General features: G+C 45.2%; 2 protein-coding genes across 2 annotated transcripts in view; both read right to left on the bottom strand.

Moving 5' to 3' along the window:
* LOC146491349 (macrophage mannose receptor 1-like) overlaps window positions 1-13,010 on the bottom strand; it is a 76,096-nt gene that overhangs the window by 13,168 nt on the left and 49,918 nt on the right. The window lies entirely within an intron of this gene.
* Window positions 325-1,488, bottom strand: LOC146491352 (uncharacterized). The gene has a single exon (XM_085152926.1). It carries the CDS (start codon window positions 1,337-1,339, stop codon window positions 728-730), a length of 612 nt encoding a protein of 203 aa, XP_085009052.1. The 5' UTR covers window positions 1,340-1,488; the 3' UTR covers window positions 325-727.

Here is a 13,010-nt window from a genome sequence, read left to right as displayed (position 1 = left end):
CAATCAAAGCTTTATTTGCCACATGCAGGTTGCCCTGCAGTGAAATGGGACCCCCCCCCCCCCCCGACCTTACACACATAACACAGACATTATATGGGGATACAAGTCGGAGATCGGTAACGTTACAGAAAAAAAAAACGCTGAATGTACACAACATCGGGAAGTACGAGAGGAAAAAAAGAGACCTCTACTCATGCTGTGCTTCCATGGTAGGACAGCACGAGAACAGGAAACAAAAAAACTCCTCTGCACAAAAAAGCACTAATGTCCACAGTACAACATTGTGAAGACGTAACAAGCCACAGGGTTGGGTGGGGGGTGAGGAGTAATATGAAGCGAACACAGCAGCCATCCTGCACAGCGCTACCATTCCAGCGCGGCACAAAGACTCGCCGTGTTCCCTCGCAGGAAACAAGCATCGAAGGCGTTTGGAAAGGGAGGGGGGATGAGTGAGTGCTTATCAGTGTAAGTGTATGTGTGTGCGTGTCCATAGTTCAGCTGAGACAGTGTCCTTCGCCCTATCAGGCTAAGTAAACAGTCCTCCAGCCAATCCAGGTGGCCTTGCATGGGATGGGAGAATAGTCATCACACAGTCGTTATCAGGGAGTGTTTGTCCAGCTTCAGCCTTGGGCCTGCAGCTGGCGCCGTGGTGGTGTCTGCATTATGATCTCGAATTTGTTGATTTGTTTTCATGCGAGCAGCTCAGGAGAATTTTCAAAGCTGTTCTTTAACACTTGGACACTGGTCTCTCGATCTCCCGTTGGAGAGCCGCGAGCCTCCCCATGATGGTATCAAACTTCTGTTCCGTGGTGTTGTCATTCTTTTGATTCTGAGACCTCACAACTGCAGTGATCCGTTCTGTGATGTGATCCAACTTTCGCTCAAGGTTCACATCTTGAGCAGGGCCCTCTCTGATGTATCCCACCATACGCTCAATGGTGTTGTTTTGAGCCTTCACAGCAGCTGTAAGCGCCTCCAAGGTGTTAACCATGCTACGTTCGTTGTGAGAGGTCGCGCCTCGTCCCGTCGCTTCGATTCCAGCGGGCAGCCTTGGGGGGGGGGTTTGAACAGCCGGTTCCGCTCTCTCAATTCTCCGATAAGTCAGGGCTATGCCAGCTCCGATCAGCAAGAACCCTGTTATCATGGTTCCGAATATGTAGATATCTTCAGCGTCCTCGATCGACAGTCCCGCCAGGCACATGACTCTCCAGGTCTGCCACCCATCCATCCTGTATCCAACAGGGAAAGTCCCTCCAGGGCACTCGGGCTCTCCCAAGCCTAGACTTCTCGTTGAGAAAAGGGTGTCAATAGCATTCAGAGACCAGTTGATCAAATCCATAGTTCTCTTTTAGGTTTTAGAGAACGACAGTGAGAGACTGTTCGAGGGAAAGTAACGCACATAAGACAAGACAAGGACACAAGAGGCTAAGCAGGGAAGATAAGGGTAAGGAGGAGAGGAGAAAAGTGCGACCGCCTTCGCTGAGAGCCAAAGAGCCAAATCTTTGGCTCTCAGATTTGGCCGAGGTCGTGGTATTCGGAGGGCACCAAGGACAGGTCGAGGGGTGAGGAGCTTTTCGCAGAGGCGGTCCCGGGATTGTCCGGGACAGCGGCAAGTAAACATTGTTCATGACACCGCATGCTCCAGCCAGTTACACACCCTTTGGCCCAGTCAATTTGGGGGTTGTGACGTTGGAGCCAAGGAAATCCCAGTACCAGTGGTGTGTGGGGGGCTTTGAATACCAATAAACTGATTTTCTCAGAGTGATTTCACGAAATAATGAGTGTAACCTCCTGAGTGCGATGTGTGACGGAGACTAGATGGCCGCCATTTAAGGCTGAGACCTTCAGGACCTCTGGAAGGGGAAGTAGGGGCAGGCCTAAGATTTTGGCTAACTCTTCGTCTAGGAAATTTTGTTCAGAACCAGAGTTAATGAGTGCGCAGCGGGAGTGAGTGAGGGAGTGAGACATTAATTTGGCAGGGTAGCTGAGGTGAGGGAACGCTTTTGTTGTGGCGCCCGCCAGTATCCCCACAATTACTGATGGGCTGACTCTTTTACTTGGTCTGGGCAGGAGTCAACAAAATGTCCTCTTTTTCCACAAAGAAAGCACTCACCGGTCCGTGGTTTGCGCCCCAGTCTAGAGGAGGAAAGCTTGGCTCCGCCGAGCTGCATGGGTTGCTCTTCATCCCCGTGTTGCTCCTCCTCACTTCTCCACATCAGAGTAGGAAGGTCCCTAGATGTACCCGTGCTCCCAGCAGGCCGCCGACCATCCCCGGCTCTTTTGCCGAACTCCCGCATATGGTCGTCTAAGTTAATACACATATTGATTAGAGCAGACAAAGCTTTAGGCAGTTCCTTGGTTGCTAACACACGCTTAATATTCTCGTTAAGGCTGTTGAGGAAGGCTCCACGCAGTGCTTTCTCCTCCCAGCCCGACTCCACTGCCAGGAACCAGAATTCCACGGAAAAGTCAGCAACGCTCCTCCTACCTTGCTTCAGAGAAAACATGCGATGACCTGCGGCATCCGAGCTAGCACCTTTATCAAATAAACAGCGAAACTTGCTGAGAAAAACGTCATATGACACAGAGGGCTGGGTACTTAAAACTGCCTGAGCCCATTGAAGCGCCCGCCCAGTCATAAGTTGCACCAAATAAGCAATTTTAGCGGAATCAGAGGCAAAGGCACAAGGTTGCTGTCTAAACACAAGAGAGCATTGCGTCAAAAAACCCCGGCTCTTCCCCAACTCGCCGTCAAATTTTTCAGGCGCGGGGAGTGAGTACTCTCGCTGCCGTGGTGGAGGTGAATGAGGAAGCGGACAGGCTGCTGCGGCTTCCAGCGAAGGGGCGGGCTGCGTTGGAGCCGTATGAGGTGAGGAAATCAACATACCTTTAAGTTCTGTTATGGCTTGCAAAGCGCGGTTTGTTCGTTTGAAACGTGCTTCAGCATTTCCTCGTGTCGCTCCAAAACCTCCGCTTGGAAAGACAGCTGGCGTGAAGCAGAATCCGCTGGGTCCATGGTGGTGGGATTATTCTGTCACGGAAAAGAGGGACCCAGGCGCGGTTTTTCTTCACAGAAACAAGTGCGTTTATTTACAGTGAAACAGACAGGCAAGTCCAACAATTCACTCAAAAGTGCAATTTTCCAATCGTGCTCGTCCCTTGCTCCCAGTGCGTTCCGTGTTGTAACTCCCTTAGTGTATGTGCTGCCCAACTCGCTTCTCCGCTCGCCCCTCCTGGAGGAAGAAGGAAAATCCACCGTTAGCCACACGCTCGCTGAATAACAAGCTCACATTGCTCGCACGGACTATACCAGTTCGGAGTAATAATCCCACGTCGACTGTCGCCGCGAGTCCAGGTTAAATACCTCTTTCTAGCCGGGAGGAATGATTACCAACGGCTGGTCAGGTAATCAGCTGCAGGTGGCCGGCAACAGCGAAGAGGGACTCCCAATGACGACAGTCGCCAGGACACGCCTCTCCCATGGCGCGCACTTCCGTAAACAGCCCCGAGGACCGGGGAGGGAGAGAGGGAGAAGCAAACACACACAGAAAACATACACACAAGCAGAGTCGTCCGGAAGGACCGTCCGGCCGTGACAGATGGTCTCCCTCACTAGTTTCTCTCCAGAGTGAATGTAGCTGTTATACATAATATGGATTATTATTAAATGAAAAGAACAAATTAGACTACACTACTGAAACCTTCTGCTGCTGTTTTTAAAGTTTCCATGTTACCAGGCTGTAGAGCTTTAAACAGTTTTAGATCCATTACACTCACAGTCTTAAATGTTAAAATCTCAAAGGACAGCATTATATTTTTGATATTAACAGTAACTCTGGGCTTCTGTGGAGTGTGTAGCTGATCTTATTGCTGTCTAAAAATGTATAACAAAACCTAAGGAGTGCTGAATCATTACATAATACAGACTAGAGTAACAGGTGTGTAGCATCGCTAACTAGCTAGCAACAAGCCCCCAACACAGTGCGCATGCTAGCGGCTAATCTAGCAAACGAATTAACAACAGAGCGATTTTAGAACTATAAGATGATAAACTGTGTGTCTTTTTTATAACAGTGACATGGTTGTATTTACCTTAATTAAACGAGTCATCAGTCGCAGTAAACCAGCAAAAAGCCGCCGGGCTACATAAAAAGTGTAGGGGGGCGTGTTTGCGGTCACGTCCAGTGGGTATGTGGGCGGAGTGTTACACAGTCGCTCCACCTCAAGTCACTACTGCGCAGACTCTGGCTCCAAATTTGCAAGATGGCAGCCTCCACAAGCGGGATATTTTGGCTTCATTTTTGCACAGTAGTAGGGAAGCACTTTGTCCCGTAATACAGCGAGAATCAAAAAAGTCTACAAATGTTAATGGAATTAACGCTTTGTTTGAAAACATAATTCCCAGCCCCTCTCCTGCTCTGTGACCAATGAGCTGACAGCACACGATTACCGCTTATCTCATTGGTCGAGGAAAGTTCGCGTGCGGAGAAGACAACAGATGACCACAACAAGAACCATGGCAAACAGGGAAACAAACGCCAACACTGCGGTGCAAGTCTTGGACGACAGTACACCTTCGACCAGCAATGTTTGTACCCCTCTGAGAAAGGAAAAAAAAGGCTGCAAAAACCAGGGAGGAATGGGAAAAGGAAAACACCTGGCTGGAAAAAGTGCGCGCTAACACCTATAAAGCGCACTGCACTGTGTGCCGGCGCACTTTTTTCATAGGCCATGGTGGTCTGACTGACCTCAAGCAGCATGCTTCTAGTGGTGGGCACATGAAGAACATTAGGGACGTGAAAGCTCGGGGAACCCTTGACCAATTTGTTGTCCACCAGGCCACAGCAGAAGCAGATATGGTATGTAAACATTGTTGGGGGGGGGGGGGGGGGGGGGGGGGGGGGGGGGGGGGGGGGGGGGGGGGGGGGGGGGGGGGGGGGGGGGGGGGGGTTTAAACCCTCTAGTTAAGGTTAATATGGGCATGTGCAATGAATATCAGTGCTATTTTTTCAGAAGTGTGATAATGTAATTTATTTTGTGTAATAAACAACTGCAAGGATAGATGATCACAAGGAATAGATGATTAATACATAAAAGTAATACTTAGATGAATAATGATGATAATAATGATGAGTTATGATGCGTAATCATGGGAACAAGCGGGTTTACAAACGGGAACAGCTGATTAGAATTAGAAAAGCTGAAATAATACCTCAATTGAAGCCACAAATCCCTGATGAGTTGACACAGAAGAGACTTCTTCAGTTTCAAGGCAAGGCAGAGATCCTTCCTGCCCACATTCATTGTGATCTTCAACAACTCTTTGAACACTTGATTAGTCTGAGCTGCAACAACACCAATTTTCCCTCTGGGATTAATAAAGTATTATTGAATTGAATATATATATAAAGATTACACGTTATATTGAAAACATACATATATAGACCATACCCATTTCTTACAAGTTGCATGTGTAATTTATACTTTAAAGTCAGTTGATAAACTACACAAACTATACAGATATATTGTAAAATATATATATTTCTATTTTACAGGTGACTTCTGCAGAGATGGCCGATATCTAACACATTGTAAAGGACGGTTTAAGTTATAACTCAGCTGACTGTGCACTCAAACTGACTGTACGAATGCTGAATGACTCCAGTATTGCCAAGAAGATGTCCTGTGGGAGGACGAAAGCTCAAGCAGTTGTCACAGATGTCCTGTCTCCAAAGGCAATAGAAGAGGTGATCAAAAAAATGAAAAGTGGTGCAACTGCACTCCCATTCTCTCTTCATACTAATGCTTTAAATAAGGGAAATTGGAAGATGTTTCGAGGCTGGAGTTATCAACAAGATATTGGATTTTGTTGAAAATCCAGATGAGTCTGCAGAGGGAATAGTAAAAATTAGGGGTGGGGGAAAAAAATCGAAACTGTGTAATATCCCGATATTTTGTTTGCTATTAATGTATCGATACAGGGACAGCAGACATCGATATTTTGTTACAAAAACTTCCAGTCCAGCAGATGGTGCGGTTGAACTTTTTCTCTAGTGAGGTCAGCAGAGGTTAGGTCAGCTCATGGGAAAGTTGATCAAACAAAGATGGAAGAAGAGAAAGAGATCAGGAAAGCGCCATCTGCGTTTAAATCAAACGTCTGGACGTATTTTGGATTTTTTAACAAGGATGGAACAAATGAGATGGCTATGACACATGGGATTTGCAAGGTGTGTCGTATGAAAATAAAGTACTCTGGAAATACTACGAACATGAGGGCCCATCTTACACGGCACCATCCAAAAATAGCATTAACCGAGGACGGCAAAGCTAGCTCTAAATCAGGTCACTTGAAAAATCAACCAACTCTTAGCTTAGCAAAGCTATCTCCCAATTCAGAGCGAGCTAAGAAAATAACACAATACGTACAATACGTAGTTCAAGTGGAACAGTGAAGCGCAAATACGGAAGCCAAGGGGTTGTCATATGATTCGGAAGGCATTGTAGGCATTGTAGGTTCAGCCAATCAAATCCAGCGGATTTCGTTACTTGGGCATTTTGCCGTAACACGGGCAGAAATATTGACGTTCAGTGCCTTCGCACCTTGAATTTTTCGTGAAACGGGGTATTTGTAAGTCGGAGTTCCACTGTACTTAACATAAGGATGGATAAATACATAATAAATAAACTATACTTATTGTATTGCTTAAATGCTATACAACATTCTAAACATATACAGTGGGGCAAAAAAGTATTTAGTCAGCCACCGATTGTGCAAGTTCCCCCACTTAAAATGATGACAGAGGTCAGTAATTTGCACCAGAGGTACACTTCAACTGTGAGAGACAGAATGTGAAAAAAAAATCCATGAATTCACATGGTAGGATTTGTAAAGAATTTATTCATAAATCAGGGTGGAAAATAAGTATTTGGTCAATAACAAAAATACAACTCAATACTTTGTAACATAACCTTTGTTGGCAATAACAGAGGTCAAACGTTTACTATAGGTCTTTACCAGGTTTGCACACACAGTAGCTGGTATTTTGGCCCATTCCTCCATGCAGATCTTCTCAAGAGCAGTGATGTTTTGGGGCTGTCGCCGAGCAACACGGACTTTCAACTCCCGCCACAGATTTTCTATGGGGTTGAGGTCTGGAGACTGGCTAGGCCACTCCAGGACTTTCAAATGCTTCTTACGGAGCCACTCCTTTGTTGCCCGGGCGGTGTGTTTTGGATCATTGTCATGTTGGAAGACCCAGCCTCGTTTCATCTTCAAAGTTCTCACTGATGGAAGGAGGTTTTGGCTCAAAATCTCACGATACTTGGCCCCATTCATTCTGTCCTTAACACGGATCAGTCGTCCTGTCCCCTTGGCAGAAAAACAGCCCCATAGCATGATGTTTCCACCCCCATGCTCCACAGTAGGTATGGTGTTCTTGGGATACAACTCAGTATTCTTCTTCCTCCAAACACGACGAGTTGAGTTTATACCAAAAAGTTCTACTTTGGTTTCATCTGACCACATGACATTCTCCCAATCCTCTGCTGTATCGTCCATGTGCTCTCTGGCAAACTTCAGACGGGCCTGGACATGTACTGGCTTCAGCAGCGGAACACGTCTGGCACTGCGGGATTTGATTCCCTGCCGTTGTAGTGTGTTACTGATGGTGACCTTTGTTACTTTGGTCCCAGCTCTCTGCAGGTCATTCACCAGGTCCCCCCGTGTGGTTCTGGGATCTTTGCTCACCGTTCTCATGATCATTTTGACCCCACGGGATGAGATCTTGCGTGGAGCCCCAGATCGAGGGAGATTATCAGTGGTCTTGTATGTCTTCCATTTTCTGATGATTGCTCCCACAGTTGATTTTTTCACACCAAGCTGCTTGCCTATTGTAGATTCACTCTTCCCAGTCTGGTGCAGGTCTACAATTCTTTTCCTGGTGTCCTTCGAAAGCTCTTTGGTCTTGGCCATGGCGGAGTTTGGAGTCTGACTGGTTGAGGCTGTGGACAGGTGTCTTTTATACAGATGATGAGGTCAAACAGGTGCCATTCATACAGGTAACGAGTGGGGGACAGAAAAGCTTCTTACAGAAGACGTTACAGGTCTGTGAGAGCCAGGGATTTTCCTTGTTTGAGGTGACCAAATACTTATTTTCCACCCTGATTTACGAATAAATTCTTTACAAATCCTACCATGTGAATTCATGGATTTTTTTTTTCACATTCTGTCTCTCACAGTTGAAGTGTACCTCTGGTGCAAATTACTGACCTCTGTCATCATTTTAAGTGGGGAAACTTGCACAATCGGTGGCTGACTAAATACTTTTTTGCCCCACTGTATAATACATTTTTTCCCATTTATTTACCACTTTAAATGTTCTATGTGCCACTTAGGATTCAGGTCAACTTCTCATCTCTATTGGCAGGTTAAACATCTCTATGGATGAGCTTTATGAAGAGTGTGTCACTGCAACCAGCCTTCTGGAGCACCTCACCAAAGAACATCAGGAGAAGGAAAAGTAGCAGTCCAAGGGAACAGCAGAGAAGTGGATGCAAATTCTTCAGGCAGCTGACCGTCTCAATATCCAGGCTGTTGTATCCTTTGTACTCAGCATCCCATCTTCCACTGGGTTTGAGGAGAGGATTTTCTCTCTTATGAAGAATAAGTGGACTAATGTGCGGAACAAATGTTCTTCTGAATTAATTAGAAATGAGCTCATTGTCAGTCTAAATTAAGATATGTCTTGCTCAGAGTTTTACTCTGCATTACTCAAAGACAAACAACCCCTAACTACAGCAAGAGCTCAAAAAAATACAAATGGATACAAATGGAACAAATGCAAATGGAAAAACTAGTCTGTTTCCACATAATGTAACATTGAGCTTTTGAGTTCATGAGTAGTGATGTGCGATACCACTGATTTCCTTTCCGATCCGATACCAAGTAATATTCAGGGTGGTATCGACGATACTGATCCGATACCGATACCTTATACAAAAACGTATTTTATTTATTGTATCTCAAATTATAGCGTCATAATGATTACAGGACATCAGATTACTTGTTCTTATCACTTAATAATGCAGAGTTCATCATATAGAAATAAAAAAAAAAACTGAAGTTGTGCGCTATTTGAACACCTTGCCTGCCTGCAGCACTAAAGGACTCAGTGAGAGACGTCTGTCTGGCCCTAGCAGCATCTGTCCCTCTCCTCCTCTTCAGTTCATCTCAACATACGCTCGTCATATTCTGTGATATGATTTAATCTGAGGTGTTTGACAAGGTTAGTGATGTTGCCACACCATACATGCCAATAGAGCAGGGCGATATGATCAAAAATATTTATCACGATATACATTTGAAAATTTGCGATAACGATATAACTGACGATATAACTGACGATATAACTGACAATAGACAAAATACTTTACAACTCAACAACTTTATTAGTGCAAAAAAACAAACATCAATGTATTTTCACTTAAACAAGCAGGTGTTTTATGTGAATTAAAGTTATATAAAAATGTAACAGTGCAAATGCAAATTCCTTGCTGACAGTTTAACCAAAAGGCATTTCCAGTGGAAATTGGCCGACATATCCTCAGCATAACCATGTATAATATCCACAAAACTTAAAAAGAGGTTATACACACACAATACAGTAATATTATGTTGAAGCACAGTACGTATCACTCCGCCAGGCTCCTGACTACGATAGCCGTAATGCTCCGACAATCCATCAAGCAGTCCGGGTTCGTAGCTTAGCAAAGTCGTACTAAAACATTTGACAGATTTTCGAGCGCTTTGTTGTGTGTCTGATGGACGAAAGCTAAACCACACCACTGAAGTTGCAGCATTTTTACAAACCAATTCTGGTTCATCCGTTTCATTCAACGATTTGCTTTCGCCGCCATGCTTTTTCCGACGTGTGCGTATGAAAACAAAGGCACTGCGCATGCATTTTTCTATCGTTGCCCAAAATTATACCAGTATTACCGTGAACGGTATGATATGGCCCAGCCCTACATGCCAACCCTCCCGATTTTTCCATTCTCCCACCATTCTCTTGAATTTCCACCCGGACAACAAAATTGAAAAACCATATCGCAGAATTCATAGCGCGGCCCAGCCAATTCCAGTTTCCAACAATGACGGTGTTAAGGTGAATTGTTAAATGTTTGTCATTTTTATGTTTGCCATTTGTACATAGTTTTAAAGAATTCTTTCTGTCCTCCCCTCCCCAGATCCTTAACATTCTGGGAGGGGGGGCGGTAGTGTTTTTTATCACAGGAACATCCTCTGTGAAGGTCTGTTTGATGTTGGTAAACTTCCTCCCCTTTGTATGGCTTCACTGAACCATCTAGGGTGTGGGGGAGACTACCCTCTTTATGACCAAGGATGTTCCTCCTGTGGTTTTATGTTATATGACCCTTTGATCAGCAGGATCACACACACACACACACACACACACACACACACACACACACACACACACATTCTCACATAACACACACACACACACAGTGCCTTGTCTTTGTAACCAAGGGGGGTTACATGGGGAAGGTATGTGTTGTAAACTATTGTTTATTGTGTGAACGTTGTCAATAAAAGGGAGCGAGAGGGGTCCGTCATAGAGGTCATTTGTGATGAGCTGAGATACCGACAAGGCCTCCCTTGCAAGTGAAAAGATCGATCGCTTTTGTTCACCTTGTTTTTCTTTCACAGGAATAAGTTCTGGGATCAGCGGGGTCTGACTTTAGACCCAACATTTATTTGGTCCTTCGGAGCTGGAGCCCAAGAATTTTGCTGCACACTGAGGAGAGAGAGGACAGGCCGCAGACTGTCGACAGCCAGGCCGTTAGGACGCCTGACAAAGCCCTGGAGTGTTAAACTTGCGACCAGGCCGGCGAGATAGCGTTTGAACTCCCCTCGTGGATGGCGACTGACGGGATTCTGGGACTCTCCTGTGAACGAAACGCAACACAACGGTAAGCAAACTGAGAGCGTCTCTATAACCGTGTGAATGAATGTGGGATTCTAGATAGAAACGCGTCACTGAGACTGCGCGGGTACACGCGAGTCCAGGGGAGCGCTGGTTGCGCGGTTTCACGCGAACGTAAAACAATAAAGGAACGGCTCCGTAGCTGCGCGGTTTCATGCGAGCACGGGAGTGCGTTGGACTGTGCGTTTAGGACACAGGTCCATGAGAGCTGTGCGGGCAGGGCGCAAGCTATTAAAGAAAAGAAACGGCTCCATAGCTGCGCGGTTTCACGCCGAGCACGGGAGCGCGTTGGTTGTGCGAACCCACGCGAACCTAGAGGAAGCGGCTCTGTGACTGTGCGGATAGGTTGCAGGTCCAGGAGCACGCTAGCTGTGCGTGCTGACGCAAGCTTTGATTTTTATTTTATCTTATTTTTACTTTAGTGTATTTTTCTTCGCCGTTAAAGGTATAGAGAGTTTAAGATTATAGGCCTTAAAAAGTGTGAATGAACGTATGCGTGTGTGAGTGCCAGTAAAGTGAACGCAACAACACAAAAGGAAACCTAAGCGGTGTTAACGTAATTCTGTGACCTGTTGTGTAGACGTAGCCTGGGTTTTTGGGGTAAGGTGTTACCTGCCGCAAACTTGAAAGAATTGTCATAATGGGGAATCAAATGTGTAAGTCTGCCTTAGAAGGGAATTTAAAATTTATGGAGAAATTTTTACCGGGCAGCACGCAGTATGTAGGTTGTTGGCGTAAAAAATATGGATTTGAAGGGACATTAGTGGAAGTTGAGTGTAAAATGCTTGTAGAAAGAATAGCTGTAAGTGTAGCAGGTAAAACAGGGAAAGCGAAGCAGAGGAAGGAGTTGCAGTTAGCAGTTGCTAAGTTGTGGCTGGAGCAGGCTCAAAAGAGAAGAGAAGCACAGAATGTTAAAAGAGCAATATTGCAAGCAGTAGTTGTGAAACCTGAGGGTGAAACCACAGCTCAATCCACTGCAACTACTTTAGAACAACACCGTAGAAAAGCATTAGAAAGAGCAAGAATGTTAGCAGAAAGAAAAGCCAGAGAAGAGCGTGAGAGAGCAGAGGCAGAGGAGGAGGAGAAATTAAAGGCTGAGTATGGCGAGGCATTAGGAGCAGCATTGAGTCCAAGACAGACTAGGCAGGGCAGGAAACAGAAAGCAAAGTTAGTGAACACAAACATTACAACCACATATCCATCCCTGACACAACACAATAAAACATATGGTGTTTCTGTCCCAGAGTGTGAAGATGAAGAAAGTTTTTCTCCTGATCCATTCCGTGAGGTGAGCACTTACCCTATGGTAGAGGTTGACTAATGTTGGTGAGTTCATAGCTCGACACAGACAGCTTTGTTCCTCATACTGTTTAAATGGACAGGAAACTGAGATTACTTTTAGGAGAAGTCTCACTTATAATTGGACCCGTGTCAGAGGACAGTGCACAGGTAAAGGGCCAGGTGATAACACCCTGCCCTATGGAGATGCAGATCTCATTGTCGAAATTAATGAAGTGTAATTGTGATCTAAGCAGAAGTGAGTGTGAGCGTGTTTGATGTCACGATGTGTGTGAAAAGGTATCCAGCTGGGGCAGACATGATTCTGCAGATCACCTGCCCAGTGGCCAAAAAGAAATAAAATAGTTGTGTGGATGAATGATAGCGTGTTTGGTGTTTCTCAGTCTGAAACAGCTGTAATGCTATTTTCTGTTTTGGAGAAAAGATTAAAAAAAAAAACAAGAACAGAGAGAGATGTGTGTTGTTTAAGCAGTAATGAGAATAATGAAAGTGTGATGAGAGAGGAACACAAAAACATACAGAAAATGCATTAACTATACTAACCCTTACATGCACATACACAATAAATGATACTCATGAAGACCAGACAGCATCTTAAGCATGAGATTCTGTTTGTCATCTTGTCCAAGTCACTAGAAAGATGAAAGTGATACATAGACTAGTGGACTGAATATTATAGGAGGACAGATGGTTGCATCATAGAGGAGA

This window comes from Neolamprologus multifasciatus, chromosome 23 (assembly GCF_963576455.1).
Source record: "Neolamprologus multifasciatus chromosome 23, fNeoMul1.2, whole genome shotgun sequence".
Lineage (NCBI taxonomy): Eukaryota > Metazoa > Chordata > Actinopteri > Cichliformes > Cichlidae > Neolamprologus > Neolamprologus multifasciatus.
This window is presented reverse-complemented; position numbering and strand designations above follow the sequence as displayed.